The sequence below is a fragment of the Indicator indicator genome, chromosome Z (assembly GCF_027791375.1).
Source record: "Indicator indicator isolate 239-I01 chromosome Z, UM_Iind_1.1, whole genome shotgun sequence".
Classification (NCBI taxonomy): Eukaryota; Metazoa; Chordata; class Aves; order Piciformes; family Indicatoridae; genus Indicator; species Indicator indicator.
In genome coordinates this window covers 18,444,595-18,462,327 of record NC_072053.1, presented here as the reverse complement: position 1 = coordinate 18,462,327, position 17,733 = coordinate 18,444,595, and the positions used below count along the sequence as shown (strand labels likewise).

Sequence of the window (17,733 nt, the reverse complement as noted above, 5' to 3'; positions counted from 1 at the left end):
TCTTGTGCTCTTGCAGAGATGATTGAGAGTGGCTTTGCAATGCAGATCTCCAGTTCTGTCCCAGGAAGTGGCTGCGTTCAGATGTGCACAACTGGTCCACAACTCAGCACCCGTTCTGAAACCTGTGTTTCTCTGGATGCAGTTCAGTAGAGACCTCTGAGATGGTGAGAGGCTGGAGGCTGGGACCAGATGCTGTGAGTACTGGGGTTGTGGTCTGGGGGAGTGAAGGCAAAGTGGGTGTCATTGCTCTATACAGCAGTTGGGGTGGGGGCTGGGTTTTGAGCGATACCAAAGCTTGGGTCATCTAGGAGAGGATAAGAGAAAGTACAATAGGCAGTAGCACAAGCTATATCATGGGGAAATTTTCATTCCCAGAGGCTAGGAGGGGAATCTGTATATGGAAAGACCTCGAGACCTCCCCGGGTTTGTCCTCAGGCCAATATGCTCCCGGCTGGCTTTGCTCTTCCATAGCTCTCCCCTGGCACAGGGATTTGGGTCCATCCTTGCATTCCCAGTGCCCTTGCCTCAGGCTATGCTGCCCTGCCTGTGTAGTGTGATGAGCGGGACTATGAGCAGTTTCGGTGCATGGGAGGGGATGTGCTGGTGGTGCTGGGACCAATTAGAGGGTGCTGGTCCCTGCATCTGTGCCTCACTGGTCCCATCTGCTACAGCTCGGAGCAAACGTCTGTTTCTGCAGATGCTGTCTTGTCTGCACTTCTCCTTTGCACCCCTGAGAGACAACACGATCATTGAGGAGCAAAACCATCCCAGAAACACATATCAAAAACACAGTGGAAGCCAACAGGACCCAGGCTTACCCAGTGCTTGCCCACATGGCCCAGAGCATGGTTTATGCTGACCTAAGGTTTGCCAAGGTGATGGGGGGTCGGAGCATGGCCAGCCAGGCACTGGAGGCAGGTAAGAGCCCATGGGACTCGACACACTGCCCCTGCCATGACTAGCTCTGTGGTCAGCTGCTCTCCCCTGCCTTCCTCCAACAGCCCTCGGCATGGATGACGCAGAGAGCCCCTATGAGAACATGCAGCCGGAGCTGGCAGGGCAGGATGGGGATGGGGCGCAGCCCCAGCCCAGCCCAGGTAAGTGCCCAACCGGAGCCCAGGGGACCCAGGGAGGCCCTGATGTGGGTAGTGAATGGTGTTTCAAGGTGCTCCTATTCTCACTGTACCCCCTGCACTATCATGCTACCTTCCACTGTATACAGACAGGAGATTTCAGGACTGCCAGGAGTTTCCAGACTCACAAGATGATGCCTGTGGCTGGTTGTGTCTTGCAGGATCCTGGTCCCAGTGGTGGTGCATCCCTTTGGGACTGCTAGCAACTTGCCTTCTGCTGCTGGTAACCACTGTGGCCCTTGGAGCTTGCTGTGAGTTGGAGCAGGGGTGGGCACTTCTGGGACAGACGGTGGGTGGGAAGAGTATGGGAAGAGGGAGGCGGCTAGGCTGGGACAGGTGCCAGGGGTGAACAGGGTGTGATGAACAGAGGTTTGCTCACACACCAATTGCTTGTGCCTGGGTCCCTCTGCCCTGTCTGCTACAAGCTGGCCTGTATCATTCATTCATGATTCCCTCCCTTGCCTCTCACTGCCCACCCTCCTCCACCACGTTCTCCATTTCTACTCCTTTTCCTTTGCTTCCAGGGGTTGCCCAGATTTGTACTCCTGCACCCTTCCTGCCCTGCTCTCTCTGCTTCTACACCCTGTCCTGCCTTGCCCTGGTCTCTCCTGCCAGGCCCTGCCCAGATACTCACCATACATTTCCCTGCTATGTCTTGCCCATCCTAACCTCTGGGCAGGGTCAGTCCCATGTCCCCCTGACAGAGCTGTCCCATCTCCATGCCCCAGCTCACCCCTTCTGTCCCCAGACTGGCAGGTCACTCGCAGCCTGCAAGATGCCTCCCGTGAGCACGTGGCCGAGGAGGGCCGCCTCTCACAGGAGGTGATTGCACGGGAGCAGAGCCTGGAGCAGATGCGTCTGGAGCTGGCACAGGCCACAGCGGAGCTGCAGCGTGCTTGGCGAGAGGGCAACAGCAGCCAGCTGGAGCTAGGGAACCGGGACGCTGAGCTGAAGCGCGTCCTGGAGGTCCTGGGGAAGATGGAGAAGGACATGCATGATGTGCAGGAGAAGCTCAACAACAGTGAGAGCACTGTGGCCAGCCTGCGCTCCTGCACAGCTATAGGTAGGGAGATGGTGGAACAGTGATTGTGTACCTCAGGGGACTGGCATCCCTCAGCAGGTGCAGTGCCAAGGCGTGAGCGCTGGCTTTTTGGCCACATGGTGGGGACAGGGTGGTCCAAAGGACAAAGCTGTGTCTAGAGCAGAGGCTGAGCCTGCAAAGTCTGCTGGGAAGACGTGGGACTTTTCCTGGTCCCCCTCCAGTGCATCTGTGGCTGAACAAGCACATGAATTGTGCCCCTGCCCCAGATTGCTGCCCTTCAGGCTGGCTGCTGTACAGGGGCAAGTGCCTCTTCATCTCATCGGAAAAGAAGACATGGGAGGACAGCAAAGATGAATGTGAGAAGAAATATTCTCAGCTCCTGGTCACCAAATCCTGGAGTCGCTGGACTGTGCCTGTAGGTTGCTGGGGTAGCTGAGCCAGGAGCTGGTGCTTCCAGCCCCTGGCTACCCAGATGGGCCAGCACCTCTGTGGAGGTCTGCCGAAATATTGGAGAGTGCAAGGCTGATCTCTGGATCACATGGATGGGGGTGGGCATGAGGAAGAGAAGCTCTGGCACTGCTAGATGCTTCTGCCCAAGCTGGAGCAGGGCACCAGGGCTGCTCAGCTGTCCTGTCCCATGGAGCTCCAGTCCCATGGGCTCCTTGAGGAGATGACCAGTCCCTGCAAACACTGCAGCACATAGGTACCATGAAAAAGCCACTAAAAGGCCCTTTTTCTCCTTCTGCAGACCTTCCTGAGGAATGCGGACATCCCATACTGGATCGGGCTGTACAAGAGCAGCTACCCCTGGTATGAATATGACTGGCTGGAGGAGGAAGACCCAGACAGTGATGGAGGATCAGACGTCTGGTTCTGGGTGGATGGTTCCCTTTATGAAAGGTACTTGGCAGCATAGCTCCTTGCTGAGAATCTCTCTCCTCTACCGCTGCTTTAGGAAGTGTTTTAAATGCCGCCAATACCTAGGCCCAGGCCCAAGCACTAGGGAACAAAGAGCACTGAAGCAGCTGAGGCCACAGGGAGGTGAGTGCAGTGGTGTGATGAGATGCTGAGAGGCCATGCAAATGTAAAGCCAGGACTTTGGGGGACACATGTGGGGCATGCACAAGGAAAATGCAGTGAGAGGGGATAAAAGAAATTGCAAGTTTAATTTGGAATCTAGACAAAGTATTTGATGCTTTGAATGCCCCCTATTCCTGATGGTTCATCTGTGAGGGGAAATCAAGCCTTCCAACCAGCAGAGGGTCCTGGGCTCCTCCCTTACATGTGCACAGTCCCCAGCTTGCCGCTGCTTCCTCTTGCAGTGTCTGAGAGCAGTGAGGAGGAACATGCCTGTCTGGCCAGGTGCTGGGTACTCATCCCCCGCCTGCTGCCTGTCCCTCCATCCTTAGCCCTGCCATGGGAGGCTGCACCCCACTGTGGCTCCACAGCCTGTCACAGCTCCTCTGGCCATCCATGTGCTCTTGGGGAGGACTGGGCTCTCCTCACCACTAGACATTGCAGGGATGAAATTCCCATGAGCAGCAAGGCTGTGATTCAAGCAATGGGGAGGCTAAGGAGCATCACAATTAATGCAAACCTTTTGCAGAGGAGTTTCTCAGCCTGCCCAAGGAAACCACATCTCTAGAAACATACAAGGTCATTTGGATGGAACTCTGAGCAACCTGGTCTAGTTATGGATGTCCCTACTGACTGCAGGGGGGGTCAGACTAGATGACTTTTAAAGGTCCTGTCTATGATTTGCTGATTCGAAGGGCCCGGATGTGTTGGCTGAGGCTTCAGCCTGTGAAATCAGTAGGATTCCCTTTGCTTGAAGCATTCAGCTCCTCCTGTTTGAGTGTACCAGAGAGAGCCATCAGCAGCCATGGCTACCTTGGCATGGGGTGGCTGATGGGGTGGTTGACAGGGTATTGGCAGGTCTTTGATGTGTCATTTCTCCATTCAGGCCATGGCAGTCAAAGTCAAATGGGTCCTGTGCCATAATAAGCCGTGGGAACATCAAACCTGCCCAGTGTGCCAGTCCTGATGACCTGCACCACTGGATCTGTGAGAAGGTGGCAGGGCCAACTTCCCCTTTCATGTGATGATTGCCACTGGCTCCAGCACTGCTGTGGTGAGTGTGCCCATGGCAGGCTCTGCCAAGCTCTGGGCTCTGGGGACAGGGCCTGTAGGTTATGCATGTCACTGCATCAGCAGAGAGCCTGGAGCTCTGTATGGGGCATGTTGACCCCCTGCCTTGGAAAGGGAGAAGTATGCAGGCACCTCCCTGTTCTAGATGGAGCCTGTCTCTATCTCCTTACTGCCATGGGAGGCCTCGGTCTGCGTTAGCTCAAGAAACATCCCCAAGCTGTGGTGCAGCTAAAGGGCAAGATGGGGGAAACCCTAGACCTCCTGCATGTGATAGAGGGTGGGCAGAACGTCACCCTCAAACTCTGCCTTCCCTTGCAGCACCTGCACCCCACATTGCCTCTGCTTCAGCCTTGCTACACCCTGCCCAGGATGTGCTATCCATGTGAACAACCTCCTTCTCCCTCACAGGCCTCTGTTCATGGGCTGTCCAAGTTTTCCCCAGTGATACCAAAATATGTTCCAGCATCATGCAGGCTAGGGGTGGTGGTGGCAGTGGCCTTTTCCCCCTAGCTGCTGGGGTACACTTGGTCTTTCTGAGCACAGTGGCTGGAGTGCCATGGGGAGCTTGGACCCAGTCACAGAGCAAAGCAAGTCCTGATGCACAGTGCTGCAGCCATGCAGCATTCCCACCATGGAGTGAACTGAGGTGCTGGTGTGCAAAGATGTGACAGAAGGTGGACATACCTACACCTAGCCAGGTCCACTCCCCACAGCAGGGACTTTCTGCCCGGCCCCATCCCAGCAGCTTCACCAAAGCTTTCAGGTGATGCAGCAAGCAACAGCTTTGGCAAAGGCTCAGTGGCCAGTGCCTCTCCTGACATATGGAGTTCTTTTGCTAATTAGAAAGCAGATCAATGACTTGTAGGATTGTACAATGTGATAGTACCCTTCAGAGGCAAAACCAGCTTTGGCACTTGCAGCAGACTGATGTTTTGTGAGAGCAGTCATCAGGACTTCAGTTACTATGTGTGTGCATATGAAGATTCAGCAAAATAGCCCTAATGTAACATTGCAGCTAGGCAAGAGCAGAAAAAGTCCTGCTTAGCCAAGTGAAAATGCTCTCAGCTTACTACAGGGTTGTGTGTGCCATACACGGTTGATTAATTGCTATGTGAATTAGTTGGCTTGAAGAGCAAAAGTGTTAAAGCTATCTGGAAAAGCTTTTTGGAAGTGGCACATCACTCCTCTGTCTTGTTCGCTGGTTGAACCCACTTCATAGCAATAAAGAGACACATCTTGTCTGCTTTTTGTTTTCTTGTCTACCACCACACAGACTTAAGGCCACAAACCCAAAGAATTAAAAAAGACCCAAAGAATAACTGAGAATTTGACCAAAACTGCTTCTTGGACTGAGAGCCAGGCTGGCATTTAGTTCCCAATGGGCTCCCTAGAAGGCCCAGGCACACCTGTGGATCCTTTTGGGGCCAGGCTCCCCTCCATGTCTGAGATGCATTCAAGGGACAGAAGTGGTAGCCTGTGTTGGTGGGACATTGTCTTTATTGACACCTTAAATAAGCACAAGAGTTCTGCTTTCACTAGTGCATTGTACAGGAGGGAGGAAAGCTGACTCCCACCCTTGCCAACGGCTGGGTATCCTGGCTGCACTGCCCACCAGCTCCTTTCCCTCTGGTGCTAGAGTAGGCCCCTTGGCATTGGGTGGACAGGGCAGCCCTGGCACTGGCACTCCTCCCTCTGTATTACCCCAAGGGCATGACCCCGCTCCTAGGCTCCTGCATGCCTCTCCCCATGTCAAGGACCAGCTGTGCTCCCCACACTTGTGAGGAAGCACAGAGACATACACCACCCGATAAGGTCCTTAAAAACACATGAACACACACTGACACCTCTTTCCCCATCCCAACCCCACTCACCCCATGGCCTGGGTTATCCCAGGGGAGCAGGCTCATTGCACACTCCTCTGCAAGAGACTACAGAAGAGTGAGCCCTTGGAGAAGGGTGGGTCCTGCATCCAGGATTTGAGCCCCAGGTGCCCTGAAGGGGACCTGCCCTACCACCCAGGGCAGTGCTGGAATGTGCTCAAGGAAGGGGTGTTATTGCACTTCAGTCCCTGGCAGGGACCCACATGGTCCCTGTAGATCCCCTCAAAGCCCCGAGGCTGATCCTCGGTGGGAAAGGTGCCCAGGTGCCTGGACAGCACCATGGTGACCAAGCTGTGGGGCACTGTGACCACTACCAGCCACCAAGAGCAGAATGAATGACAACCCCCAGTGCTGCAGCTACAGAGAGGGCTAAAAGGTGGCTGGACACAGACCCACGTTCCAGGGGTCCCCAGCACTAGGATTGTGGCTCTGGTAGCTTCAGACCAGGCTCTGCCAGGACCAGCCCTGGGGCTTTCTCGTGGTGGCCCTGGTCGTGGCAAAGAAGGCTCTTGGCCTCACAGTTGAGGTTCTGGTAGTGGGGTGGGCTGGGTGTTGACTGGTGGCAGACAGAAGCAAAACTGAAGGGACTTAGGCAGCAGGAAGGACAGGGCAGGACCTTGTCCTGCTCCAATGCACTGCTGGAGCTGTGCCCAGGCAGCATGGCTGCACACTCTGTCTGCTCCGCTGTTGCTGTGCACATACCACTGAGCTCAGAGAAGCTGTGCTCCAGCCTGCTGCCCCAGTACAGGGGGGTGCTGGCTACCACACTGTTGTTGAAAAGAAGCCCACTGGGGAACTGTGGTTCTGGCTGCCAGCGCTGGGTGCCCGAGGATGCTGTGCGGATGAAGGTGCTGTTAGGGTGCGGGGAGGGGGGCTGTGGCAGCTCGGGACTGTCAGCGCCACAGTTTACCCTCTCCTCTGCCATGGGGCTCAAGGTGGAGGCTTGTCCCCAAGCTGGGGGAGGAAAGAGGCCGGGGGCCTGGGAGTCACTGGTCAGATGAGGGGACTCCAGGACCAGTGCCAGGCTCTCCTGGTGGGGCACCTCTGGGGAGGCAGGCAGTGAGCGGCACTTGTGGGGGGTGGCAGCAGGGGCCGAGAAGTCACATTGCACCTCCATGGCAGGCTCGGGTGTCACGGGGCTGCTGAGCTGGTATGGGGCAGGGGGTGGCAGGTCGAGGGTGAGTGAGATGACTGACTTGCTTGGCGTGTCGAAGAGCTTGATTTTCCCCCCCTTCAGGTCCTCACGCTGGGAGAAGGGGTTGACACGGGTTGATGCCTCCTTGATCCTGGCCCCACTGTAAGGCTCCAGCAGCAGGGTGGGCAGTTTGAAGGGGGATGTATCAGAGTGGTTGGAGGAGATGCTCTGGTCCAGCTGCAGGTGCTGTGTCCCCAGCTCGTGCAAAGGTGAGTGCTTGATGTGGCCAGCTGCCATCCTGGAAACCCCTGGGCACAGATATGGGAATCAGTCACCAGCTGCCAGCATGCAGTGCTATGAGGGGCTGGGCACCCAAGAACCCACTAGCACACCCCGATAGGGCAACAGTGACTGGGTCCCTCCTGCAGACCTCATACAACCCATCTCCTCTCCCTACAGCTAGAGTAGTAGAATGGGACACCCTGCATCCCCTCTCCAGGCAGCCTCTATGGCCTGTCCCCAAAGTAGCCACATACCACTGAATGTGGCTGTCATCCCATTCCTGGATCCTTCAGTGTCCATCTGGTGCTTCAGGATGTCCTCCAGGCACTTTGTGATTTCTAGGAATGAGGGGCGGGAGGTGGGCTCCATCTGTGGGCAGGATGAGTTCCCTGTCAGGACTGCAGGCTCCCAAGCACCCCTGGGAGCCCTGCCCAGCTAAGGCAGCTCCCTGCCTTTCCCCCCTGTGCAGGCATAGCTGCCTGTCCTGCCTCGACTGAGATGGGAGGCTCACACTGCAGCAATGGAAAGCAAGCTGGAGGAAGGTCACTGGGCAATCAATTTCCACCATGGTGCGGAATGTGGCGACATCCAGACCAAAATCCTGTGCCAGCGAAAGAAGGAACAGTGAGGTTGGGTCCCCTGGGCACCACACAGCCCAGGGTGGCCTGGTTCCTGCTGCCCGGGGCTGTGGACCTGGCAGCACCCTGGCTGGGACACAGCAAAGGGCACCCTGTGGTTAACTGAAGTTTAGACAAGGCTGTGGTATGCTAAGAGAGAAATCCCTCTTGCTCTCTACCTGAATCCAGTTGTCTCCTCTTACCCAGGCTGACTATGGTCTCTGAGGACAGGCTATTGGCAGAGAGCATTCCTCCCTGGTCAGCATCTGGGACACAGCACTCCTGCCCTGAAGTGTCAGGCAGCTCCAGTGCAGGGCTCTGCCTAGCATGGAAGGCCTCTGCCCTCATATAGTGAAGTGGTCCCAGCTGCAGTGCTGCTGCCTGCCACTCTCCCTCCCCATCCCCGTCCCAGGGAGTCACCTCAGTGCGGGGCAGGTAGTCAGGGTCAGCAGGGATGCGAGCAATGGTCTCACACAGGATGATGCCATATGCGAACACATCAGCCTGCAGAGAATGGGGAGTCATTTGGAGCACTGCAGCCCCGAGGCAATGTGCTCACCATTCTGTGAGCCCACAGTGCCCCTCCTCCCTGTGGAGCCACACTAGGGCCCTGCCACCTCACTACCTGAGGGATAGGCACCCAGTTCCTTCCCTCTGTGGGCCCAAACGCCTCCAGAGCTGCAACTTCTGCAAACTGCTGGTGGTGCGTGTCTGGATAAAGCCTCACTCAGCCACAGAGCCTCACCTTCTCGTTGTAGAACTCCCCTCGCAGCACCTCAGGCGCCATCCAATATGGGGAACCCACCACAGCCAGTGGCTCATTCTTGCTGTCCTTGCTGGGGAACATGGTGGGACATCAGGGGCTGCCCACAGTGCCCTGTCCCTGTCTGACCTCCCCTCCTCCCACCCAACTCACCATCTCAATCTCCCTTACTGGTCTAGCCTTCCACCATGCACTCCACAAATTTCTTCCCACCGCCATCATCCCTTTTTCCATCCCCTTCTAGCCAGCCCCAAATGTGTTCTATGCTCCGTGAGTACTCACAGCTAAGGACCATCAACACTACCTCCCATCCCTGCCCTTTTATATGTACTCCAAATGTTCACCCTTCCCCACCTCCTGCTCCAAGTGGGCTGGAAACCTCCCACACCAAGGACAGGGACAGACTTGTGGATACTGCGCACGGACCTGTAAGTAGGGATCTTCTCTGCCAAGCCAAAATCACCCACTACAGCTGTGTAGCCATTGGTCTCACGGCGCACCAAGCAGTTCTGAGAGCACAAGGGGATGCTGTTACACTGAGAGCACCAGCCTTGCCTCACTGGCCGCTGCTCCCGAGGTGCCCCAGCACAGTGCAGCTTCCTGCTCCCCAGCCAGACATGCCCAGGGCAGCCACATGGGTAAGGGACACCAAGGGCAATGGGATGCCTTGGAACATCCTGTACCTTGGAGGTGAGGTCACGGTGGAAGATGCCCTTGGAGTGCAGGTAGTATAGGCCATGGGCTATGTTGAGGGCCAACTTGACACGGATGGACCAGGAGAGGGGAACAGGGCTGTCCAGCAGCTGCTCCAGGTTGCCACCATTGATGTACTGATGGGAAGAGTCAGGCCATTGTATTGCTACACTCGCCCTCCCTCCCTCCCATAAAGCTGGATCTCCATCTTTCATCCCAGTGCATCCTCCAACAACCCCACGGCACAGCCCCTCAGTAAACCTTGCCCTGCACATGCACCACAGGCCAAGGAAGCAGCCCCACAGCCATCACTGGCCCCTCCCCAGGCCTGCAGGAGCCCCAAGACTCATGTCTGCCACCCTGCTCTCACCTCTGTCAGTGCGTGCAACTGTCCCTGGTGAACACACACACCCATGAACCTGCAAGACAGAGGGGACTGGAGAGTGGTCACAGTGAGGATTAGTCCCAGGAGCTCATTCAGCTCTGATGAAAAATCCCCCAGGTTAGGCAAAAGTGGGGCAAGAGGGACAACAGCATGGGAGCAGGTCCTACCTGAGGATGTTGGGGTGTGAGAGGCGGTTCATCAGCTGCACTTCCCGCAGCATGTTGCCCCGGTTGCTGGCCAGCTTATTCATCTTCAGCACCATGATCTGCCCTGACTGGCGGTGCCGCACCTGCAGGGGTTGAGCCCCACATGTTTCCGGAGCCCCTCTGGACCCCAGCTTGCACCCAGCACCCACCCCAGCCCTAGAGATGGGAGCTGAGCACCCCATGCACCCGAGGCATGAAGCACCCCATTGCCAGGGATAGGGGGTACTGTCCCAGCATAGCAGCACCCAAAGGAGCCTCAATGCTGATGACATATTCTCTCCTTATTGTGTCCATCCCCAGCCCTCCTGGGAAGCAAGAGCAGCTCCTGCAAGCTGTGTCCCCAGCCTTGCAGAAAGGACAGATAGGTGCAGTAGTGTGGTGCACCAAGGAGGGCTTTTTTTTGGATCAGTAACACCTAGCCACATCCTACCAGCATGAGGTGGATGATGGAGGGGGCATGCTGCTGCCCCAAACCAGCTCTGGGGGATGGCCAACGCTGCCCCAGTGCATGAACCCAGCCTGGCTGGGCACAGTGCTTGGATGAGGCTGTAAATTTAGCTAGTCCCAGCCTGACACTGTCATGCAAGCTGAGGGCCTGGCCCCTCACCAGGAACAGCAGCTGGGAGCACCGCCAAGCACGGACATCCCTCTCCTTCCGCAGCCCCCAGGCACATGTGAGATGACATGAGCATGGAATACCCTGCCCCCAGCACTGTGCTGGGCAGAGGGGCTGAACCAATGCTGACAGTCCCTTCCTGAGCAGGCACTGATTGTGTGACAGGACCCCCATGGAGCAGCAGCTGGTGGGGGGCACAATTTGGCAGATTCAAGCTGCCCCTCTGCACACACTGAGCTGTGCATGGAGGCGCAGGCATTCCTCAGCGTTGCTGTCAGCTCTCTGCTCTTCTCCTTTTTAGTCGATGTTGGTTGAGGCTGCTGTGCTGGTGCCATCCCCTGGCCCTCCCCACACCCCACCTCAGCTTAGGGATTGCCTCCTTGGCTGCAGGGAGGTTCCCCAGCACCCCCCATCCTGCTTGCAGTTTGGCCCCTTTTCCCATCACAATGCAGGATGGCTGGCATACTGGGCACTGTGGCTCTTCCCATCCCATGGCTGGCATCACTTCAGGGAGCAGTTGACCCAGAGTGCATGCTAAGATGGGACCCATCCAACATCCAATCCCTAGGGGATGTTGCTCCCCCCATCACAGGGTCTGAGGATGAGACTAGTGCTTTATAAATATTCCTCCACATGTCTGGATGCACCAAGGCCAAACCAGCCACAGACACAGAGGAAATAAGAGGCAATAGCCTAGCACCACCAGACAATCCTATTCAGCTCATTGAATTCACAGAGAGGTTCTAAGTAATTTGGCAGCTGCCTGCCTGTTGGAACCTCTCCAGTCAGCCAGCTAGCACAGGGTCTACAGGCAGGAGCCATGTGGCAACAGAGATCAGGATGGGCCTTGGACAAGCAAGAAGGGCACATCCCAGAGAGCCGCCATCCTGTCCCCTCACCATGCTGCAGAGAGTTTTGCCCCTCCCTCCTCCTCACTGAGCACTAGATAAAGCTCCTGAGCTCAGGGAAAGTCCATCGCAGGGTGATGGCACAGTCCCTCCTGTGGAGAGCATGGCTTGTCCTGTCTGTATATCCAGGGCACCTACCTAATGGCACCTCAGGTCCTCACTGTGTCCACATCACCCTACTCACCCCATCCCATCACCGCCCTGCAGCATGTGACACCACTACCAAGCCCCACCCTGGTGTCCTAGAACTCACTGCCCACATCTGCACCAGCAGGCAGGGTAAGGGCCATCCCTCACCCCATCCCCACCATTGTTGCCTTCCTTCCACCCCCTCCCTGTGCACGAGGCAGCTGGAAGCAGCACTGGAGATGAGACTCATAGCTTGGTTTGGTGGTTGTGAAGGCTCTAAGGAGGGACCTCCCTGACCAAAGCAGGGTGGGCAGGGTCTGCCTCAGTCCCTCTAGCTCCTTGCAGGACAAGAGCCAAGGGAGCCAGAGACTAGACGAGGTGAGCAGGACTCCCAAACCCTACCAAGCCCCTGGTACTGGGTGCTGCCCAGCAAAGCTTGCCCCATAGCAGTGCTGCATTCCTTTCCCATGCCATGCAGGGCCAGCAGGACTAGCTTGGTTGGTTTGGCTGCCACTGACAGCTGCAAGGTGGCAGGACCCAGCTCAATGGCACCAGCAGGCTTGGCCCTGCTGGGATGGCTGTGGGCAATGAGGCTTTGGCACCATGGACCCATGATGGGAATGCTGGGTGGCATACAAATTGCTGGCGCCCAGTGGACACTCATTGTGGGGCTGGCCAGATGCCCATCAAAAACAATGTCCCTGCATCAGGAAGCAGCCCATGGCTTAAATTCCTGGTTACTAAGCCTCCTGCCATTGCAATAGCCTGGGTCAAGCCTGACTGCAGCTGCATGGAGTCTAATGCTTTAATCCTGAAGAGGAGGCAGCCTTGGGAAGGGAAGATCTAGTGAAAGCTCCTTCCCTGAGATTTCTCTCAGGGACCTGATGGACTCTATGATCTTGAAGGTATTTTCCAGCCTAAACAATTCTGATTCTGTGACTGCAGGAGCCCTTAGGTGGCTGGCTTGCTCTCTTGAAGCAAGTGTAGCACAGAAAGAAGCAAGCCAAGCCCTCCAGTGGGGTGCAAACTCTTGCTAAGGGGATTCCTTCCCTGATGCCATCTGGGGAAGCTAGTGGGCAGCAGGACTTGCATCCCCCCTTGCCTCTCTGGGCACTGGCATGGCGCCCAGGAATCCCAGTGCATTCCAAACAGCTGAGCTCAGCCTAGCAATTGCACCCAGCAGTTGTGTTGGGGTGCAGGGGGAGGATAAGCTGCTGGCCTTCACCCAGGAGCCAGGTAAGCCATTGTCCCTTGCTGGTGCACTCAGTATCCCACACAGCCCTTCACTGGGTGCTTCCTGGGGGTACCATGGTTGAACTTGGGTGCTGTGGCATGTCAGTCCCCATCCCATCTGTTGCCAGCACATGGGGCTGGGGGATGGGAAGGAGCTGGCTGTGGCCCCAGCCTGGGCACAAGGGATCTGAGCTCTTTTAAGAGAGGAAATTAGAGTCTTATTTAAAGAGCATGCTAATCAGAGCAAGCAGATGGCATGCTCTGTCCCCATAGCCGTTGTTTCTGTCTAGACACAGGGTGAAGCTCCCCCTGCTAACCTCCTCACCCAGAGGTCTGACCATCCAGCCTCCTTGCACAGGCTCACACATAGCCCCATGTAGTTACCCCAGCACAGGCAAGGCACAGTCACACAGGGGCATTATCCTGAACCTCTCACCCCAAAGAGCCCAGCAGGGCAAGACAGGAGAGCAAGCCGACGAACCAGGAACCCCAGCAGCTCAATAGGTCTTCTACTATGTGGGACTGGAAAACTGCTTATAGCATGAAAAAAGCAGAATCAAATACAGACTTCCTCCAGGGAAGTGAAAGGAGCAGGCCAGGCAGCACTGATGCTTGAGCATCAGCAACCCTTACTTCCTGTGCTCCCAGGAGCAGAATTGTGGGCACAACAGGAGCCAGGGCAGTACCAGACCACTGCCAGCCCCTCCAACAGTGCAGGAGGTGCCAGCAGGTCCACAGCTAATCAGCATAATCCATTTCCAGCACGTGAGTCTCCCAAATGGCAACAGTGGGGCCAGGGCTACTCCCCGTCTGGCCACAGCTGGCTGACCATGGCAAATTCACTTCCTCCCTGCCAGCCTTAGTTTCCCCATCTGATCACACTGCTCCACCCTCCTTTGTAAAACAAGGCAAGGTCCACTGATGAAGGGTAGTAGATAAGAGTAAGGGAGTTGTGTCATTAGTTGTACTGGTAAATTGGGAGTAAATACAAAAATCACAAAGGCTGGTGGGAAGAAGGCAGAGATGAGCAGGTGGCAGCAGTGCTGAAATCCTCTCCTGAGCTCTGTCTGTGCTGGGAGTTGCTAATCCCCCTCCCTGGCATCATGGAAATGGGGTGATAAGCTGCAACTTGAGAAGCAGCATTTCTGAGAGGATGTGTCACAGAGGGGCACAACGTGTGGAGCTGGACGAGTGAAGACCTCTGGATACAGCCCCCAGGAGAGAAAAGCCAGAATGATGCCTGCAGCCCCTGCATCTGCTGCAAACTGATAACTGCACATGGGGTGCAAGAGAGGGATTTGGAAAAGAGATGCAACAGTGGTTCAAGGGCTGGTAGAAAATGTCTGGCATAAACACATCTGGCTCAGTCTGCTCAGTCTGTTGGACATGGAGAAGTGGCTTGCTGCAATGTCAATGTACAGCGATGAGAAGGCGAGTGGGCCTGATGCCTCTGACATGGCACAAAGAAAGGCGATGGAAACCGGCTGTTCTTGAGGGAAACAGCCCAGCTATGTAGCACCGCAGGGGATCATCCGGGGACAACTCCCGGGCAAAAGGGTCTCTTCTCATCACTGATGTCTCCTGTTTGCTTCACCCAGCCTTTCCAAGAGAAGTGTTTAGCTGGAGCAGGATAAGGCTCAACCCAAGTGCTAGCTTGGGACGTCAGGACTCAGGCATGCTATGCCCTTTGGCTTTAACGCTGGTAAGACAGTCAGATACTCCTACTGGTACCTCAGAACCCTGCCTGGCCCTGGCTCAGCTGCACACTTGGACTGAGCTACCTGCATAGAGGCAGGAATATCCAGGTCCCCTCCTTGCCCCCAAGGCTGGAATGAGGCTTAGCAGCCTCAGGAAGGAGGTAGCTGCAAGTGCCCACAACCAGGGCAAGCAATAGCAGAAACAAGGGAGGTGGGAGGAAAACAAGTCCTGTGCTGCCCTGCCAAACTCCATCCTCCTTGTAAGCTCAAGCAGCCAAACCTCAGCTCAGATCCAAGGCTTGCCCCATCATCCTGCTGAGCTCTTGGACTCAACCCACCACAAGAGCACAAAGCCCCATCTGCCCCCCTCCTGCCCTTGCCTCCTCTCTGGCATGCACACATATTGGCCTTGGCTGTCTGATCCAACTCCCAAACCCAGCCTCTGCCAGTCCCCCATATCCTACATGTAAGAAGCTCCACAAGAATATGAACAATGGGTGGAAGAAGGAGCATTCTGTGGCTCCTGCAGAGCCTGGGAAAACAGAAACAGTGAGGCAAGGAGAGACCATGGCCTGGCCAAGACATGGGAACATCCATTATTAAAGAGCTGTGTGTACACCTGACATTATTAAATGCTTCCCTCTGCTCTGAGGTGCTGCTGCACACTCTAAGCCAGAGATCAATAGCAAAAACTTGGCCAGCAGAGAGGTCAGGGCTCTGCAGGGGCAGGAGGGAGCACAGAGGGATCCCTCTGCGTGCCCACTACAGCCTCTTGCAGGACACCTCTCTTGTGGCTGCACAGGAGCTGAGTCGGTGTCTGCTGAGTGGGGAATGGTGACAAGGCTGCAGAGGAACCTCAGGGTCCTGCTGGGATAAGCATGCCTAGTTGGACTGCAAGTGGGAGCATGGTCCCTTTTAGAGGACAGAGCATAATACTGCCCAGGACCCCAGCAACCATGGTGGGAGCTGATGGGGGTCCTGCCTAGCCAAATGCTGCCCTTTGATGGGGGCAATGCCACTAGAAGCATGGCTTAAGGGCAGTTTTTGCACAAAAACTTGTGGTGCCTTAAGTGATAGTTACCAAAAAATTTATTTAGGCTGTTTCAGCTATAAAGGACATGCCAATCAGAAATCCCATTCTTCTTTGTTCCAGTATCTTGTGTAAAAGAACAGTTTAACCCTCCCTGGAGATACTCAAAACCTGCCTGGATATGTTCCTGTGTGATCTGGTATAGGTGGTCCTGCTCTGGCAGAGGGGGGTGACTAGATGATCTTTCCAGGTCCCTTCCCACCCCTAACATTCTGTGATTCTGTGTGACTCTGATTCACGTTGAATGTGCACGCTATTTTGATAACAATACCGAGGAAGAAAAACAACATGGGCACAACACCTCCCCTTCGACAGGGAGAGGTTGCTATGGCCTCAGCTCTGGCAGCACTTGCATGGGCTGGCAGGGTACTGTTACCGTGCACCTCTTCTGCATTCCTGGGACCCTGAGGCTCCCAGCAGCACCCCTACCCAGAGTGCAGGCCACACCGAGGCACACACATTCTGTCAGTCCCAAAGAGGATGAAGGACAAAGGCAGCTCGGGGGTTTCAGCCGCGGGCCAGCCCCTGCGCAGCTCTACAGCATCACAGCCCTCTCCCCGACCCGGTCACCTTCATGAGCCTCCCGTGGGGCACCCTGCATATCTACCTGCCCAGCGCAGACTGGAGCAGGCACAGCAACGCTGGGAATCACTTCTGGCCGGCTGGAAACGCTGCCTGAATCCCCTGCAAAAGGCACACCCTGGGTGTGGCAGGCGTCGGGTCTTCAGGCTTTTGACAGGGGTCAGTGGGGCTGGGTTGCCCGCCACCCCACCGCTGCCCCGACCCCCCACGCTACCCCACTTCGACCCACAGCGCAGCGCTCCGGGGCGCTCAGCCTTCCCGGGCTGTAAACAGAGACGGCGCTACCCTCCCCCAGCATGGAAGAGGGTTGGAGAAACAACACCCCAAGGAGTGCGGGGCTCTCCGGCACCTCGCATTCCCGCCGCACGGCACCACCTCGCTTCGCCCCCCCATAGATGCCGAGGATGGGTGGCCAGACACCAGCATGCTCCTCTCGCACCCTACCGAGGGCATGCCTGGGAGCCGCGGTGTCCTGGGGGATGCCCAAACCCGGCGGAATGCCTCCAGCCCCGCACACCTTAAAGACCTCGGAGAAGAAGCCGGTCCCGATCTTCTCGCAGTAGAAGTCATCGATGCGAGCCAGGGTGGAGACCGCGCTGCGCAGCGCCCGGTACGCGGAGGGCCGCAGCCGCCCGCAGCCCGGCCAGGGCCCCGCCACCTCCCCTTCGCCCTCCCCGGGCCTCCGCGGCAGCTTCTCCCGCTCCATGTCGGTCCCGCCGAGCACCCCCAGTGCCATTCACATCCCCGGCCTGGCCGTCGCGCAGCCCCCGCGGCTGGGGGGACCGCTGCCTTTCCCTCCCCCCGGGGCGATGCTAGCGGTGACAGACCGACGCGGGCAGCGGGGCGCACGACCCTCTTATCCCGGCGGCCCCCGCCCCCCGGTGCTGCCACTCCGCCTCCCCGAGCTCCGGCACCGGCGGGCGGGGCCGGGGCGGGGACAGACCTTAACTCCTTGGGATCCGCCACCGCCGCGACCGACCGGTGCAACCTCCCCGCGCCGCCCCAGGGGGTCTCCGGTGCCCGTATGCACTTTGCAGGATCCGTGGGTGACGAGCTGGCACCTCTGTACGCGCCTGCATTGGCTGCGGTGACCTGAGATGCTAGCGCACAGTGCTCTGGTCCTCACCTGCCCCAGGCCCTGCCCGGATGTGCCTTGTAGCTGCAGAACCCTTTTCATCATACTACCATGGGCAG

At 56.8% G+C, this 17,733-nt stretch overlaps 2 protein-coding genes across 2 annotated transcripts; one reads left to right on the top strand and one right to left on the bottom strand.

The window, feature by feature from the left end:
• The first annotated feature begins 833 nt into the window (after positions 1 to 833).
• Positions 834 to 4,277, top strand: LOC128979699 (B-cell differentiation antigen CD72-like). The gene is made up of 7 exons (XM_054398045.1): positions 834 to 918; positions 1,002 to 1,097; positions 1,295 to 1,384; positions 1,882 to 2,196; positions 2,442 to 2,590; positions 2,924 to 3,075; positions 4,139 to 4,277. The coding sequence occupies exons 1-7, from the start codon at positions 834 to 836 to the stop codon at positions 4,275 to 4,277; spliced, it is 1,026 nt and encodes a 341-aa protein (XP_054254020.1).
• A 2,341-nt stretch (positions 4,278 to 6,618) lies between these two features.
• On the bottom strand, positions 6,619 to 17,275 carry TESK1 (testis associated actin remodelling kinase 1). Its single transcript, XM_054397994.1, has 10 exons — positions 17,057 to 17,275; positions 10,246 to 10,367; positions 10,064 to 10,112; positions 9,684 to 9,830; positions 9,427 to 9,509; positions 8,983 to 9,073; positions 8,658 to 8,741; positions 8,132 to 8,221; positions 7,875 to 7,989; positions 6,619 to 7,646 (listed from the first exon to the last, which is right to left on the bottom strand). Exons 1-10 carry the CDS (start codon positions 17,273 to 17,275, stop codon positions 6,619 to 6,621), a joined length of 2,028 nt encoding a protein of 675 aa, XP_054253969.1.
• Positions 17,276 to 17,733: the final 458 nt, after the last annotated feature.